Here is an 18,200-nt window from a genome sequence, read left to right on the forward strand (position 1 = left end):
GTACCCCCAGACGTCGCCCCGTACCCCCAGACGTCGCCCGTACCCCCAGACGCATACCCCCGTACCCCCAGACGCATACCCCCCGTACCCCCAGACGTGGCCCCGTACGTACCCCCAGACGTGGCCCCGTACGTACCCCCAGACGTGGCCCCGTACGTACCCCCAGACGTGGCCCCGTACGTACCCCCAGACGTGGCCCGCATACCTTTCAGCAAGTTTGATGCTCATCTCGGTCTCGGCCGCGCCGCCGCCGGGTAGCAGTCGTCTCGTTCTTATCATGGATCTGACGACGCAAATGGCGTCTCTGAAGGACCTTTCGGCTTCCTCGAGCGTCAGACGGTTGGATGCTCTGAGTATGACGCTGACGGTGTGATCTGATTTGCAGCCTGTGAATTTGACGACGCGGCTTTCGCCTACGACTTGTTCTTCGACGAGTTGTGCGGCGCCAAGTCGCTCAGGAGTAAAGTGCTCAAGCGAGCTGATGGGCTCACAGCCGACAGTGCGAGCTATGAAGTCCACCTCGTCACGTTCGATGTCTCTAAGGACCAGTATATTTGCTTTGGCGAGAAAATCGAGAGCGAGTTCGTTAACAGCTTCTCGAAGAATACTCTTTTGTACGAGCAGGACGTTGCACCCCGTGGCCTGTATCTTCTTAACCATCTTGGCCATCTGCAGGCGTTCCTGGCGCAGTAGGCGGTCCATGGCGGTATAGTCTTTGATGGTGATTTGCTGGTCCATGTCGGTTTTGGGCAAAGAGAGGCAGAACTGAATAAGCCCAATCTTTGCGTCTCTGCAGGATGTGGGGCCGCCGGCAATGCGGCTAACACGTTGGTTAGGTAACACCAGGCCCTGGACCAGCTCGGAGTCATCGATGGTTCCGCCTAACTGCTTCACTACTCGAACGTCATTCAAATCAACGTTCGCATCCTCCAGATTCCGGTGCACGGCGCAAACCGCCTCCACTGCGATGGGCGCCAAGTGCGAAGCCAGGGAGGAAACGACCTTAGACTGCAGACTCGTGCTGACTGCTTTCTCCAGCTCCTCACGGTCCGTGACGTCCACCGGAATACTCATTTCACTCAGCACCTCTTGCGCCATTTTGCTTGCCTGTAAAAACGCCTGCGCTATCGTCTGCGGATGCAAACCCTTTTCCAACAAACCAGATGCCGCAGTTATCAATGCACCCGCCACCACCACCACCGACGTCGTACCATCACCCGCCTCCACGTCCTGCGACTCGGACAACTCCACCAACATCTTCGCCGCTGGATGAATCACGTTCATCTCCTTCAAAATCGTCGCACCGTCATTCGTTATCACCACGTCTCCCTTCGCACCGTGAATCAACTTGTCCATACCCAACGGACCCAACGACGTACGCACGGCGTCCGCAACAGCTACACAAGCATTAACATACCCACACCCTGCTCCAGACCCCCGCCTTTTAGCCCTCTTGGCCGCATTCTGTTCTGTTACCTTTGGCCGCATTCGTGTTCTGTTGGCGAGTGGACATGGCCCTATCATTGCGATCGAGTCTATCAGTCTTCGTAACTCCCTTGGCAACACTCGCGAAACTCATTTATTATTTGGACGCACCCAAATCACAGTTTTCACCCTACCCCTGCCCAACAAATCCATACCAAGTGAATTAAATCCCAGCCCAACCATCGGGTCACCCAACCTCAGGGTCATCCAACTCCAAAACCACACTGACGCTTGGGCAAATACTGTGGTCGCAACAGCAGTGTTGCTGCTTGCGAGAACAACGAGAAAAAACGTCGCTTGACGCACAATTCAGGCGCGAAATTACGAAGTAGAATGAACTCGCTCAATGCTCCGTCCCCCTCACGACCTTAACGACTCTACCCCTGATGAATTAGACGGCTGACGGGTTCCGGAGAGCCATTCTCAGAACGGACCCTTAGTCCATGCCACAAGATAAATGTTAGCAGAGCGATTCTACCGGTTAGAAACAAGGGTGACTATCTCTCAGAGACGCGGTTGAGTCTCAATGTTGTAAGTTCTCGGTCGTGTAGCTCAGCCGGTTAGAGCGTCAGTCTAATAAACTGAAAGTCCGCGGTTCGATCCCGCGCTCGACCAATTCGTCCATATATTATTCGAGTCGTAGCGGAATATGTCGATGTAGAATCTCTCTGCCCTACAACGGGATACAACCAACGAAAATCAGGAGGCAAGAAGCACCGCTGCATTAATCTCAGAATCAATCAGCATCGGCGTTAGCCTTCCCCCATTACTCGAAACGTGATCTGGAACATAGATTATATGGTGTGTGCGTGTATACAAACACGCGCACCGGACTAGATTAAAACGGAATTAGAAGCAGACGAATGGATCTACGATGCCATAGAACGGTATAGCGACTCAAGCGTATCATAAAAACTATCCACATCGTGTGTAAGCGCCCTGGTTATCCCGAGTTGCCTTTTGTGCAACACACGGACGAGACGCGCACGCAATCGCGGAGTTGGCGTACTTCGACAGCCTATTCCCGGCTCCGTGGAACATCAACGACGCCATGAGGCGGAGGGATGAGTTTGAGGTATGGAAAGTACTAATGACTACCAAGATGCCCATGATGGATTGCACGAGTGAGCAGACGGTGGATGCCTGTCTGATGAAGGCCAACGAGATGTTCGGCAACCTTGGCCCTTCAACTCGCCAAGCCTTGCGGTATATCTCTGCGCACTGCCCTAAGGCCGACCTGAAGGCGGACTCCGGCCGTTCGAGACGGGAAAGTAGCTGACAAGCTCAACCTTGTCTCAACCGAGCAATGCGTCTCGCTTAAAGGAGTGTCTGACACCCCTGTGTGCTATGATAGCGGAACCAGTTGTTGTAAGCGTAGGAGAAAGGTCGTGCACCACGTCCCTCGTTGTCGTGCAGCCGAGAGTGCCGACGCTGCTAGGCGTGGATGTGCTAGTGAAGACTGGCTTATTAGAGGTGGATGAGGCAGGCATGAGACTGACCATACCAGCGCTGTACACCGAAGTCGAACCGCCCAAGCAGGCACGCAAGGACGTCGTATCCGGTGTTGACGAGACTAAGTCCGACGAAGAACTGCTGCGCGGCGCGAGACAAGAGGTACAGACGCAGGCACAACATCTCAGCGACGACGACTTCGAGCAACTCTGGTCAGTCCTCCAAACCTAATCAGACGTGTTCCTCAGACCTAGAAGTGGCCATGATACCGTACTGTAGTGAGTGCTACTACCCTTTGTGTGTAGTTTTTGTAGACTACACAGAAAGGGATGCAGCCATCCGACAGTCTCCTGAGCACCCATTCGAAGTTGTTCATCAAGGCAGGCCACGAACTTCCATATATTACGATATAGACCAAGCGTCCGTTCCCCAGACGTCCTTCGAGTAACTTAGTCGTCATTCTCTGAAATGTTGCTGGTGAATTGATTAATCCGAACGGCATGACCTTGAAGTGATAGAGGCCAGTAGGTGTCGCAAACGCTGTTTTCAACTTGTGTTCTTCTCTTAGACGAATCGGGTGAAACCCTGCATTCAGGTCCAAAGTGATTACATGTTCCGCACCTCGGAGTTGATCATGTAGATCCTCGATCACAGGTAGAGGGAAGGTACAGTGACTTCATTTAAAGCCCGATAATCCAAACACATTCACTCACCCGTTTTTTCAGACACCGTTTTTCAGACGATATGTGATCGCCGCGGCCTAGTAGATTCTGAAACCGCTCCAGCTGCGAGAAGATCCTGAACTTGGCGGTCGATCTCGACCCTGATATGATCCGTAGAGTGACACCACTTGCATTGTCTGGGGTGGTTCGCGTTCGGCAAGAGGAAGAGCCAATGCCCAATACGGTTCTAGAGACAGGACCTCGGCCAGACTCTAGGACCGTATTGAGCATTGGCTCTTCCTTTTGCCGAACCTGCTCTGCACGCACGACAGCCGCAAAATACGCTCCATAATATCCACCAAACTACATCGACGGCAGCTTACATCTGAACGAATCTTTATCTCAATCTCTCTGTCGATCTTCCGCAACAAACAATGGCAGTAATCGAACGCACGGTACCTCGACTTCACATGACACAAGAAGGCTGTCCGGATGGTAGGTGTAGAACTTCAGATCGGGAGGTCCCAGTTTCGAGTCCGTAACAAGGGCTGGATGTTCCGAGGCGTTGCTGGGACCAAGGTTGGTAGTAACCGTCGAAGGCCTTACGGAGATCGTGAAGAACGGAGCGGAGTTGTGAGACCTTCGAGTTGTGAGACCTTCGAGATCGGAGTGTATGTTGCGTACCAAATTGGTCCTCTGTTCCCACGTGGGCTGCGTTCGCTAGTGCTGGACATCCAGGAATGGTTATCAAGACACGACAATGCGTAGGACAAGGCAAAGGACAGAACAAAGAACATTGTTGACGTTATTATCGGGAGCGGACGCCGAGTCGATTGCTGTAAGATCGTGACGTAGGTTGCGGTCATCTCAAACATGTTCCAGGAGATCCAGCAACTCATCTTAGGTCGTGACTCCCTGGTTGCGTAGTAAGAGGACTCCTTGCCCGAATGCTACTACCATCGCCTGGAAGCACACTAAGACGCGCAACTACGGACATGCGCACCAGGGGAAAGGATAGGGACACGGTATGAAACCATCGCGGTCAACTTGAATTTGTAGCACATGTAATCTCCAACGGGGTCTGGGTCATGTCTTGAAATATAGTCAGCGATGTAATTTTCAGATCCTTTACGGTAGCCAATTTTGTTCAGTGCTTTTCAACTTGTGATTTGTTAGCCAACTCTACCACGACTACTTGGTTCTCTCCTTTTCACCTATCTCCCTCACCAAAAAAACCCTCTCAAAAAAGCTACCAACTATGTGTCGTTGGCGCCTAATGGTTGAGCCAACACTGTGTTGAGCCAACATTGTGTTGAGCCAAAATATATATCCGTCCTTTTTATTTGTGTGCGGAATCCCTAGGAGCTGTCTCCCCGATGGCTACTGAGTTACTTGACCCGTCGTACAGTTCACTATGGCGCTAACGAGTTCATCAAGGCTTTGAGACGCTGAAGGGCTTTGAGACGCTGAATGTTTTCAACATTCATGGGGTTGGGTCGAATGATCTTTTCTTCGATGATGTAGCCTAGGTATAGAAGTGCGGACGGTAAGAATTGGCAGTATAACTACGCTAGACCGGTAAGACCTCCGAAGACCCTCGAAGACTTGACCGGTGAGTCAGAGAAGTGATGCTACATTCGGTGTATGAATTAAGATATCGTCTAGGTAGACTAGCACACCTGAGTAACGTAAGTCATCAAGCAGGAAGGAGTAGCCTGATGTAGAACGTAATCGATCTGGGGTAAGGGAGTATCATTGGTGGTATGTTTGTTGGTTGGTCGTGGAAGCAAAGTGCGTCTGGTATTTGACGATACACTTTTCAGTAACAGAAAGGTAATCAAAAGTTTCGGTAAGGTGTTCTCTGAACTTGGTTAAGGTGTCTTGTAGCAAGGTCAAACGGTCAACGTCTAACGGTAACGGGGCTTCATGATTTAGAGATGAATGGGAACTTGGGTTGGTTGCTGGGTTCGGTCGATTGTCACGCCGGGGTTAGCAAGGGCGGCAAGGAAGCCAGTAAGGGTAGAAGAGATTGAGTTAAGGTTATTGTTCATGACAGCTAAGGCGCTTAGCACACCAGTTAACACACCAGGGGACCAAAATGCCAAGAAGAGATAACAACAGAACGGCATGGCTTCTCATCTCTGGTTACTTCAATCTCCCTTGGTCTCTTATTCTCTCTTTTCCAAAGAAAGGAATGTGTTGGTCGGCAGACGCTCGGGGGGTCGGCAGACTCTCGGGGGGGGTGCGGACTCCATTCGACTTCTACCGCTTTTCCTCACCACCGACCAGCAACGGGTGGGTGAAGTGTATTGAACGGAATGGGCACTTGCCGTGGTGGGGGCGGACGTCCCGAGAAGAAGAGTCTTTGACTATTCCAACGAGGATGGACTGGGGATCCTCCGATCATGTGTCGGAGATATCATGTGGGAGGATCCCAAGTCCGGGTATCATGTAAAATTTGAATGCCCGCTCCGTCCGAGTCCGTAGCGGCAGCAGTCCGACAGGCAGCATGGAAGTCTCCGGTGTTAACGGTCGTCGCAACGAGGCAGAGGGCCCAAGCAGAGGGCCCAAGAAGACGGCATCGATGGCGTGCTCTCCCCGCGCCAAATAAGGTTGCAGCGACCCTGTCACAACTGCGGATTTGCGCACCAGGGAGAAGGAGAGAGACACGGCATGAAACTCACTCACTCTGTGCCCAAGCATCCCTCTGTTGTTCTTTATCCACTCTTCGAGACGAAAGACTTCACGACTAAATATGATATCAAAATACGATTGATACTCAAGTAGACGGTGCCCAGATCGTCCACCAGTTTATTTGTTCGGAAGGGTATGGCAGTCATCGGAAGCTCCGGAGATTGAATGCAGGAACCGAGAACCCAAGAAGCATATTTTTATGTGCGCGTGGTTGGTGATAAGGAGAGTTCCCTTGTCGTCAATGTGCGCTTGTACAAACGCGTAATCGTAAAATCAAACACTGGGAGTGCGGTGCCGGGGGAGGACACGGACGATACCGGTACCACACGCGTGTGCACCTAAATTTTTGGAAACAAAAAACAAAGGTACGGCAACTCTGCTACGAAACTAAGTATTCAGCGGGCGACGAAAATGAATAGCGGAGTGGCAGATCAGCTTAAGGAAATGCGCCAGCCACTCTCGCTTGGATGCCCCGCTGGCAACCGTCTACTCTTGCTTGGAGAAGCACTGGAACCGCACGTCGGGTCAAGTGCATCAGTTGAGAGACGTTCACTTGACCGAACCTGCAGTGGCTTACTGCATCCAGTCGGAGACGAAGGTATTGCGGGAAAGTATCATGGGCTTACTCAAGATGATGAAGCCCGCCTGGAAGTTACTGACCGCGATGGTGAGTAACCGTTATTCACGCCGACAACGTGAAGCGGCCAATGAGGCAAAGTACCCCGGAATCTTCGACCGAGCGGCCACAATGGAGGACGGCCTCCATGATGGCTCGGAGAAGATTGAACTGGTCGTGCGCGCCAGTACCGCCTGGGAGCGGTAGCCTCACCATGAGCCTCTATCACTAAGTCTACCGACTACTTCTTTCCTGTCTGTCTTCCGCCCTTTGTCCTGCCTCTAAGCTTCCGCTCCCGATCCCGCATCATTCCGTTCGCCCTGCCCATTCTCTCCTGCCCGCTCTTCCGTTTCATTGTTCTGTCGAACACCAGTGGCCTTTCCGAATTTCAGTCTTTGTTTCCAAACCGCACATCCCCAATCCGAAACTTCGAGAGCATTCCACGTATGTCATTAAGCACAACTAATCCCAGTGACCACTGATGACTTATGACATAACCAGCCAGCAGGTGGTGGGTGTTTGCAGGACCGACTACCTGAAGGCGGTGCAGAAGTTCGTGAACAAGGAACCAAGAAGAAGAAGGGTCAGTCGGCGCCGGGAGAGGACGTGGGCATGCCGGTGGCCGCAGTCGGGAAGCTGGCACCGAGGGACAGCCCACGGGGCGCAGTGAGCCAAAAGGAGCTCACAGCGAACGGGGCGCAGACAGCAACTACTACGGTACTGGGCTCGGGGCCAGTGCCGAAACAGTACCTGGAGCCGAGCTTCTCCGAACCACAACACCACAGCCGGGAGGAATTCAGGGAGGCGATAAAGAGGACCTTTTTCCGAATGTACCTCCTGTCTACAATGGACCAAAAACCCCATCTAGAACATGAAGCACCCTGGGTGACTATACCCTGGCCACTATACCCTGAATGTAGTATTCTAATCTTGCGTGCACAATATATGTTTCTAGAGTTATTTTTAATCGGCTCGTCAATCGGCTCGTCAAGCTTTTGGCTAAGAGTGAGTTGTCTGTAAAGACTTGCAAGTCAGTTCTTGCGGTTTTTTCACGTTGTTTTTGAGCTGGCTGAGGTACTCTTTAATTAGCATATATGCGCCCTGAGCTTCATTGGTGTTGTGAACTGCTGGAAGCGGAAGTGAGGCGGTCGTAATGGTATTGTCTGCTTGTTTGAGTACTAGTCCGGCAGCTTGATTCGATCTAGAAAGAGTTTCAGCGGTTCGCCAACGGTGGTAGTAAAGTTCTTGGATGGTTTAGCGCTTTGGTGTATATGGTTAATATATCGGTACTTTGTTAGTGAGTAGTTTACCCAGGTGCTGGTATTGTGCTGCAAGCACCACCGTTCCGCAATGCCTGCCAGAGGTCCCGCGTAGAAACGCTAGGTGTCGAGCGGGTCATCGACAAGACCGTGCGAGCCATCTTTCCGGCGAGCTTGCAGAAGAGGTAATGACATCCAGACAGTTCTCGCTATGCCAGACCACCGCAGCTCGTAGTACCGTTGTGTATACGGCAGGAAGGTCCATACCGAAGACGTGTGCACCGTTTGAACGGCAAGGACGAGTGAAGATAGTTGTGGACAACCGCCCAGGCGCCATCAATATAAGAATGCTTCGGGACAGGACGTCCGTCGACAAGGCCAAGTCCTCTTGCCCACGAATCTCGAGCGCCAACTGCGAGTCAACCAGAAGCGCAATGAGACCGACAAGAGACTGAGGAGACCGACAAGGCAGGCGAGCCGCCGTCACGAATACAGATGCCGACGTTCGCAGTAGAGATAATGTCGCCAGAGGGTGTCCTTCGCGAGCCCGGGATGCCGCACCAGGCGTAGATGAATAGCTGACAGACCAGGAGCTGCTCCGGGAAACCAGGGATGGAGTACGGAAGCGTGCACCACATCTGAATGAGACAGAAGCAAGGCTGATGCCATTGCCGCGGGCGGCTGAGGAAGAGCCCAGACGCCAGGTAGACTCTCAACTTTTGAAAGACGTCATACATCTTGGTAAATCGCCGTGGAGCTCTCGTCCGGTCGTAATCCCAAAGACAACAGGCGACGACCGGGTCGTAATAAACTATCGGCAAGTCAATAAACAGATGCTTGATGACGCGTTCCTTATTCCCCTCCTCTGGGATAATCTCCAAAAGGGGTCCGGCCATTCCTACTATATTGCTCACGACTGTAACTGTAACTGGAATACTCCTATCAATGAAGCGTGTGAGCAATACACCGCGTTCTACACCGCGTTCTGGGGTCGCTTGAGGTCGCTTTGGGTTTACTCCCCTTCCATCGAGGGTTCATTCTGTCAGGGTACTCCGACAAGGTGCAGCTCGTAAATGTTGACTACCGGTAGCTCCCGACCCGGATGCGCAGCTTGTACTAAATACCGACGTCAGTGAGTAGGAGCGGCATTTCGTCAGATCAACGATGGTAGGTTGGTGGTGATCGAGTACGGTAGCAAGAAGCTCACCCAAGCTCAACGTCATTGGGATGCGGGGGAAAGAGAGTTATAGGCGGTCAAATACTTTGTGACCAAGTGGGACCCTTACCTACGGCTAAGACCCACCCTGGTGCTCACCGACCACCGCAATCTCGCTTTCCGGCCGAAGGCGGACACAGGCAAGGTAGGTCGATGTGGGCTATGTTCCCCCAACAGTGCGACGATCGGGACTTCGATGCTATGCACATCGGTAATCGACGCTTAGCAGTCCACTTGGCCGAGGTCAGCCAGAAGCTATTCCAGCTGCCGTCACGCAACGAGTTCGTTGTGAAGGACGACGACATCCCCGTGGACGAGTTGCAAAACCTCCTCAAAAGAGGAAAGCGGTCTCTGCGAACATTGTGAGAACAGAAAGTTGTTCGTCCCGACTCGACTTAGGTCCAAGCTGACTGCTTGGTACCATATGGGAGAGCGCGGCGGACATCAAGGCGTCATTGAGACCCACAGGAACATGTCCGAGCTGTTCTGGCGGCCACGGGCCAAGGAGTTCATACAGCACTTCGTCCAAGAGTGATGTGCCCGCAGCTTTTTCGTGCGTAACCTGCCTCGGGCGCATGAAGGGACGCGGGAGCAGCTGTTCTTCGTGACTGGAGTAAGCATGGTTATGTGAGCCCTAGAGCATTCCAAGGACAGGAATACCACATCCTCGTGTGCATAGACCACGCAACTCGCGTCATCGTAGCCAGAGCAACGTAGGTGAAGACCAGCCGCGGTAACGCGTGGCCTGTTCGCAGAAAGTTGGGGATACCCTTCGAAGTATAAACGGATGGAGGTGACTTCCACGACTGAAAGTCCAGCATATCGCTGCCCCACTACACTACACCTACTTTAACAGAATGGACTAAACGAATCGAATCACCGCACCCTGGAGCCCGCACCCTGGAGCCCGCACCCTGGAGCCCATGATGTCCCAGATACATCAAGATGGCCACTATTGCGAATTGACGCTGTTGCTAGCCCATGCACTGTACATCCTACTCAACGCGTTCTAAGGCATGCCTTGGTGCTCACCAAGCCACCGACAGCGAAAGGCGAGCTGGGAGATGTTGTAGTCGTGAGTACCATGGTCGAACCCGTCGAAACCGCAGTATGATCAGACCGGAGAGATCCCCTATGTACATCCAAACGTTGGCTGTTATTTTATGTAGAAATCAATACGTCAGATTGTGTCCGTACGAACACTGCAGCAGACTGGTGTGGCATGACAAGGTGCAATCGAAACCGTAAAACCTGAGTTCTTGTTCATGCAATCACGGAATGCGGGTGTGAGGCTACAGCGAACCCTCACTCGGCCCGCACGGAGCCCGGTATCAAGGTTGCTTATCAGAGAGCTGGATACCATAAACTGGGAGAGCTGTTGAGCCGTCAGTCAAAACCAACTGAGCTATAAAAGAAAACCTGTGTTGACTACAGGATGGGTTCTAACCCTGTTGACAACTCGGCTCGTGAATAAAACTGTGAGATGTAGGCCGGTGTCGCAGAGATGTAGGCCGGTGTCGCAGAGATGTAGGCCGGTGTGGCAGAGATGTAGGCCGGTGTGGCAGAGATGTAGGTCGGTGTGGCAGAGATGTAGGCCGGTGTGGCAGAGATGTAGGCCGTCAGCCTCTGTCGAGAGGATTCTCGTAGTGAGCTGTTTCTGGATCATCACATGCACGGCTACACGAAGTCGGCGTGGCAGATGGTATCAGCTTTGCAACATGTGAGTGGGTCTCGTATACCATTGCGACAGCGAGACAGGTGGTCCTCCAAGTGTAGTTGAATGCCTCTTCAGTTGCCGCTCGGCCCATTATCTCGTCAAGAGCCCGCTCGTACAACTCGCGAAATTTTTCTTCCGAGATTGAGAATTTGAACGACTTTTGTTCGACCACGGAACGCTCAATGTGGTCAGGCGGTACAAGAGTTTCAATGGCATCCTCAGCAATGAGCATCTGGGTCATGCGACGCACGAGTTGTTCCTCTAATCCCAAGAACCCACGCAGCGCGACTTGACTAGGGCCATTGATATCGAAGCGGCGGTGCACAAGTCCTACCGGGAAATGAGCCGCCTCGGGAGGAGGCACTTCGCCAGCCATCTCTAGTCCAGACATCTTCCAAGATACCAAGCCTGAGAAACAAGCGGAATGCAAGCGTTCTGGGTGATTGTAATATGCCGCGTGGTAATGTACGTAACGATCTAGAGCAACCAGCGGTACCATATGGAGAACCAAGACTCCCGGGTCATCTTCTGGGTTCCGGGCGACGTAAGGCGCTATAGTTCCTATGTCTTGTGACATGCTCCGAGTCATTTCGTCGTACCCCAGCTCGACAGCATGGGTGCTGTAAGTATGCTGCGCTACTAGCTGAGTGAGACCCTGCAGAACGAACATCTGACCACCGTCAGCGAACACCGGCGGATGCTCCTTGAGCTCCGCCAACATTTGCTTGAAAGCCTGTCCTGGATACCAGCGCGCAAGTACGGAGAGAGACCACACTCTTTGCGCTGGTGTCATCGAATCTTTCGTGTCCAGGTAGTGCGCCCAATATGCCACACCCACAGCTGACCTCAGTCGAGAATCACCAGGGAAGATGACGCCTGGGGCCCACGGGGCAAATGACTTGTACTCGGATTCAAGCCAAGCCTGAGGCAAGACAATCGTGTTGTACGCTTCTTCTAGTCGAGAGACTACTGCCCTCGCGCGTCCCAAGTCTTTAGGTTGGCACCAAAACGTGGGAATGAGCCATTCACAAACAGCTCCAAAGCCAGGGTGACTCAGTTGTCCCTGTTCGGCCACCGTTCCCCGCGTCATCGCAGGCCCAGAGTTTGAAACTCTAGGGCTAAGAACCTGACGTTCAAACCACTCCAGAATCAGCTCGTCACGAGTCTTATTACTACGACCCTGAAAAAAGCGTTCAAGGGTCTTGTTGCTGCGGCCCTCGAAAAGGCATTGAATGGCATCAGCCTCACCGTCCTGTGTCATACCCTGGTAGTACAAGCTCCGCGACCACTGACCCGGTTGTGCTCGCAGGGTCTCCAGCGTTGCCAACATTGTGTCGATGCTCCGGGAGAGCTGAACCGACCGGCTCCGGGGGCTTCGCATGTCCGAAGATTTTTCGGGTGTCTCGAGAGGGATAAATATAACCGGACATTATTTAATGCTGAGCCGAAGAAAGCTTAAGGCTGTTCTTTCCTACGTCTTCCCGACTTTTGGGACATGGTAGACCTCGAGCACGGGATACAAACACGCGCGTGTGTGTGACAAAGACGGGGACATCCTTTAACCAGATCAATACTAGAGACATGAACCCCCAATACGAACTTCAATGGCTGGGAACAGATAAGATATTAACTGGTGGACGACCTGGGTATCAATCCCAGTACCTCTCGCATGCCAACTGCACGCCGGATGCGGCGATACATTTGTTTCTGACGAGATGGGCACCATACATGGGCAATTGTGATAACGGACAATCACCCATTTACAGCCCTCACGGCCCTGGAACAGTACGGAGTCAGACATTACCACTGTGCCCCATTCTACCCGCAAGGGAATAGCATCAACGAGGCCAGCCATCCTTTTCTCCGCCATGCCCTCAGCACCCAACCAGGATCGGATCTTCCGGCTTCTCGAGAACTCGTCTTATCAGCGGCCATGTTCACCCATGATTGCAGCCCCCACTAGGCTGCTCCCCTCTATGTGCAGTGACTGGGGCGGAACCCATGCTTCATGGAATGGCTCCTACTCCCTCCCTACCCGAGCACGTTCGCCATGCAAATAATTACATGAATTGCAGGTACGACTGGCCGCATTGCAGGAGTTAACCAACGCGAGGAAACCTATCACGCTCATCCATGTCGGAGACCTGGTATCCTTCGCCCTGAACGATCTAGAAGCGCGGGCTTTTCGAACACGAAACCGTGCTCGAGGATACAAACACGCGCGTGTGTGACAAGGACGAGAACAGCTTTTAACCGATTCGATACTACAGACATGAACCCCCAATACGAAGTTCCCACCGCAAGTGATATGATATTAAATAATTCCCCCGTTCCTGAAATGCCGCGAGACCAGTACCGAAGAGATCTTTCTTCTCACAAGGCCTCTCCGAGTAACAAAAAGCCGAACAAATTCATGCCGGACTTCTTCCCCAGTGGCGGGAAGAATTTCGGAACATTAAAATCCTCGCCACTGCCCGAAGGAGCGAGCACACACCAGAGGGCGAACGAGATTGTCCGAAGGCCTTTGTGATCAACAGGCTGGGGACGATTTGGCTTTCGGTCTGCAATACGACCCAACCGGCAAGAAACCAGTCCGCGCGGCGCCAGCAACATGTGAGTGCATGAGGGGGTACACCCGGGCTTGGGGGAAGTGCTAACATGGCTCAGTGACCACCGAAAGTTTCTTCTTCCACCCCCATTTCAACGGGAAGGTGCTCCTGATCGGGCAGACTTAGACAAGCTCACAAAGATTGGCGAAGACAGCCGTGGAGTTACCGGTCTGGAAGATGACATAGTGATAGTGAGTGATCAAGGGGAGTACTCTGGTTGAGTCAGGACCAGACATTGCGGCCGCTCCGCCAATTAGGTTGCGCACCTTACCTTCCGAACTGGTCCTGATGCCAGGCGCGCAACCTAATGGGCGGAGCGGCCGCAACGTCCGGCGGGATGTCTTCTGCTGGACACAAGTTGAATGATTAAGAGGTGTGAGAGAATGCCCATGTGCTGTCAGCAGCTGCGATACGGAACTGGCCTTCGACGTCCTCTTGAGGTGGAATTTCTTGAAGATGCTCTGAGCCTTTGCGCGCCCCGTACGTCCGTGCCTGACCGCGACGTTCCTTTCCTCCCGGTGGAGTCGCCCCCGCGGGTCCTGACGACGATCGCCCCTCCGCCCGTGTTCGTTCCCGCTCCGTCAAACCCCCGGGCGAACGGAAAACTGTCAGGAACGAGGTCACCACAATGCTGACGATGGGTGTCATCCGCCCTTCCCCATCGCCGTGAGCGTCGCCGACCCTTTTGGTCCCCAAGGAGGATGGCTCGTGGCGTTTTTGCGTGGGCTTTCGCCGCCTTGATGACGTGATGGCGAAGGACAAGTTTCCTTTGCCGCGTATTGACGACATGATAGCCGCGTTGTCCGGGGCCCACTTTTTTTCGAGCCTGGATGCGGCGTCCGGGTATTGGCAGGTCCCGATGGGAGGACCCCGACACACCAGCAGGCTTTGGACGCCATCCACCCGGTGCTCTGTGTGGAAGCGGTTCAGGCCCACCCGGACTTCTCCCGCCCGTTCGTCGGGACTGCGACTCCTCTGAGACCAGCATGCTGTCGCAGGTTGACACTGCTGGTAACGAGCGCGTCGTGGCGCTGGAATCGCGGAGGTTCACCGCGCCCGAGCGCAAGTGGCATATCAGGGAAAAGGAGCCGCTTGCGATAGTATGGGCCCTGGAAAAGTTCCGCCCATTCGTCCTTAACGCTTCCGCTGGCTTTGTGGTTCGCACTGACCACTGCTCCCTCCGGCGACTCCTCGACGCGAAGCCCGGCCGACTGCAGCGGTGAGCGCTCCGTCTCAGTGAGTATGGCTCCTTCCCCGCTTGCGCGTGGTTCGCGATGGTGTGGTCGGCCTGGGCTGCCGCAACCGTCGGCCACCTGGTGCTGCTCAGCCAGAAGTTCGTCATCCCTGGGGGCATCCATGCCTGCACGACGGCCGTCCGCGGGTGCCTTCGGTGGCTGCCGAGGAAGGCCCCTGTTTTCTGCGGCAGAATGTCAAAAAACAACTACAAAAAATGACAACCAAACTTCAGTCAAGTCCTGATGACCTTTTGAACTTTGGAGTGCGCTTCGTACACCATTGCGACAGCGCGACAGATGGCCCTCCAAGCGTAGTTGAATGCCTCTTCAGTTGCCGCTCGGCCCACTATCTCTTCAAGAGCCCGTTCGTACAGTCCGCGGAATTTTTCTTCCGAGACCGAGAATTTGAACGACTCTTGTTCGACCAGGGAACGCTCAATGTGGTCAGGCGGTAGCAGAGTTTCGGTGGCATGCTCTGCAATGAGCATCTGGCCCAATCGACGCACGAGTCGTTCCTCTAGTCCCAAGAACCCACGCAGCGCATTTTGACCAGGGTCATAGATGTCTAATCCGGGCGCACATTCTACCGGGAAATGAGCCGCCTCGGGAGGAGGCACTTCGCCAGCCATCTCTAGTCCAGACATCTTCCAAGGTACCAAGCCTGAGAAACAAGCGGAATACAAGCGTTCCGGGTGATTGTGGTATGTCACGTGGTACTGTGCGTAACGATCACTAGCAACCTGGGACATCGTCCGATGAACCAAGACTCCCACATCCTCTCCTGAACATCGTGCGACGAAAGGCGCTATGTAAGCAATGTCTTCTGCCATTCTCCAACTCATTTCGTCTGACCCCAAGCCAACACACTCCCCCATCATTCGCCGCACTGCTAGCCGAGTAAGACGCTGCAGGACGAACATCTGACCACCGTCAGCGAACACCGGTGGATGCTCCTTGAGCTCCGCCAACATTTGCTTGAAAGCCTGTCCTGGATACCAGCGGGCAAGTACGGAGAGAGACCACACTCTTTGCGCTGGTGTCATAGAATCTTTCGTGTCCAGGTAGTGAGCCCAATATGCCACACCCACAGCTGACCTCAGTCGAGAATCACCAGGGAAGATGACGCCTGGGGCCCACGGGGCAAATGACTTGTACTCAGATTCAAGCCAAGCCCGAGGCAAGACAATCGTGTTGTATGCTTCTTCTAGTCGAGAGACTACCTTACTCGCACGTTCCAAGCTTTTTGGCTGGGACCAAAACGTGGGAATGAGCCATTCATAAATGGTTGTAAAATCAGGATCACTCATTTGTCCGTGTTCCTCCATCGTTGCCCAGGTCATGGCAGGCCCAGGGGTTGAAGCTCCAGGGCTAAGAATCTGGCATTCAAACCACTCCAAAATCAGCTCATCACGACTCCTATTACTACGGCCCTTAAAAAAGCGTTCAAGGGTCTTGTTACTGCGACCTTCGAAAAGGCATTGCATGGTATCCGCCTCACTGTCCTGTACCATACCCTGGTAGTACAAACTCCTCGCCCACGCACCCGGTTGTGTTGCCAGGGTACTTAGCGTTGCCAGCATCGTGACAACGCCCCGAGAGAACTTAACCGACCGACTTCGAAGACTTCGCATGTTCGAAAATTACCCGTATTTTTTTTACCCGTCCGCGATTCGTCCGATTACCCGACCCGCTGGTTCCTCCATTCGCCCACTGAGCCTTCCCATGTACTTCGAACTCTACACTATGCCGTGTTCTGCCAGTTCTTGGTCGTAACCAACACTTGGAGTGTTTCTGCAACACTTGGAGTGTTTCTGCACCACTTGGAGTGTTTCTGCAACACTTGGAGTGTTTCTGCAACACGTCCCAAAGCCTCTCTCTAACGACAGCATCCAAATAAGACGTCATACCCGTTATCAGCTCGTTTGCACTGGCCAAAAGTCTTCGTCTAACTTCTCCTCCTCCACCAGTGAAAACACATCAACCTTGTAACAGCTTTCTACATGGAACTGACACTTACACGCATCGAAGATGCCTAGCGCAAGAGCTCGTTGGCGGACCAGCTCCACTCGTAGCCAACGTCGCCTTGAATAGCATCACTTTGTCTCCGGCCCCCACGTCACCCAACTGGCGAGTGAGGTCGGTACTCACGATAGACGTGGTAGCGCCCGTGCTTCCAGATGTTTTCTTTCGGTCCGGTGACCCCCGGTTTTAGTAACCAAAACGACCAATGAAATGGGCAAGGTCTTTCTCCCAATGTCCGGGCTAATGAAATGGGTAAGGTCTTTCTCCCAATGTCCGGAAATGACCTTCAATTACCTTGCACCGACCTGTAGACGACCGGCAATAACGGCGCAACTCAGCTGCTTACTCAAGGTAGCGCGGTAACGTCCACGATGGCGAGCTCCGGCATCCTGCTGTTGGCAGCCGGGCAAAAGCTTCACAGCCTCCTTTTCATCAAGAACCCTCTGTGCAGGGCACACTCGTCGATATCCTCAACTCCACCCTTACTCATCTCGGTAAGGGCATTTGGCTTCGCGGGATCGGGAAGGTCCTCCTTGACAAATGCCGGGAGGCAAGGAACTTTGTTTTTAACCACACCTCCCGCCGCGACAGCAAGCCCCGGATCATCGGTATGGTCTTCTGTAGCTATTATTCTCATAATCAATTGACTTTGTTTTTCAACCTTTCAAACCAAGGTAGATCCTGGAGGTTAACGATCTATCATTGTGCTCCTGGTGAGCCGGAACTGGTGTGTTCGCGGGTGACTTGTCTGAGTGGTGGAGCCCCACGAGCCGGTCCCGCCCGCTGGACCGAGCAGCAAGGCCCGCTCGTATGGCTTAGTGAGAGGCTTCGCTTCGTTTCCCTGCGTCCTGTACGCCGTCGTCGGGCCTCGTGATAGGCTCACGAGACAATCCCGCACACCGTCCGGGCTACGTTACAACAGAACGCCATCCGCTCTATGAGCGCGTCGTCCTCTGCCTCCTCGGCGGCATACGCGACAGCCGTACAGTTCTTCTCTCCAGACATGAACTCCAGCGTGAAGTCCCTCGAGGGACACCTCATGTTCACCCAGCTTCAACCCAAATATAATACGCACTCAGACACATCCGTCTCTTGTACGGCTGGCCCGGCTGTACGGCTGGCCCTCTTCGAGAGTCGAACTGAAATTCTATGAGGGCACGGGTGCGGGCCTCAGCGTGCTTAAGAGGGAGGACTGACTGCCAGGGGGCCGGGTTGCGACTGTCGCCAGCGACT

At 53.5% G+C, this 18,200-nt stretch overlaps 4 protein-coding genes and 1 non-coding gene across 5 annotated transcripts; 2 read left to right on the forward strand and 3 right to left on the reverse strand.

Annotated features, from left to right (window-relative positions):
* Positions 1–205: 205 nt before the first annotated feature.
* GNI_065380 (T-complex 1 subunit delta) lies at positions 206–1,579 on the reverse strand (the record flags this gene model as incomplete). Its single annotated transcript, XM_011131829.1, has 2 exons — positions 206–1,397; positions 1,477–1,579. Coding segments are annotated over 2 exons (1,295 nt in total), but the record flags the coding sequence as incomplete, so codon positions are not given.
* Positions 1,580–2,026: 447 nt separating this feature from the next.
* Positions 2,027–2,100, forward strand: GNI_065390. The gene has a single exon. It is a non-coding gene; the product is annotated as a tRNA-Ile (tRNA).
* Positions 2,101–2,575: 475 nt separating this feature from the next.
* GNI_065400 (hypothetical protein) lies at positions 2,576–3,168 on the forward strand (the record flags this gene model as incomplete). Its single annotated transcript, XM_011131830.1, has 2 exons — positions 2,576–2,756; positions 2,864–3,168. 2 exons carry the CDS (start codon positions 2,576–2,578, stop codon positions 3,166–3,168), a joined length of 486 nt encoding a protein of 161 aa, XP_011130132.1.
* A 7,835-nt stretch (positions 3,169–11,003) lies between these two features.
* Positions 11,004–11,822, reverse strand: GNI_065410 (hypothetical protein; the record flags this gene model as incomplete). Its single annotated transcript, XM_011131831.1, has 1 exon — positions 11,004–11,822. One exon carries the CDS (start codon positions 11,820–11,822, stop codon positions 11,004–11,006), a length of 819 nt encoding a protein of 272 aa, XP_011130133.1.
* A 3,356-nt stretch (positions 11,823–15,178) lies between these two features.
* GNI_065420 (hypothetical protein) lies at positions 15,179–16,456 on the reverse strand (the record flags this gene model as incomplete). The annotated part of the gene is made up of 1 exon (XM_011131832.1): positions 15,179–16,456. The coding sequence occupies one exon, from the start codon at positions 16,454–16,456 to the stop codon at positions 15,179–15,181; it is 1,278 nt and encodes a 425-aa protein (XP_011130134.1).
* Positions 16,457–18,200: the final 1,744 nt, after the last annotated feature.

The sequence above is a fragment of the Gregarina niphandrodes genome, assembly GCF_000223845.1.
Source record: "Gregarina niphandrodes unplaced genomic scaffold scaffold00010, whole genome shotgun sequence".
NCBI classification, from domain to species: Eukaryota; Apicomplexa; class Conoidasida; order Eugregarinorida; family Gregarinidae; genus Gregarina; species Gregarina niphandrodes.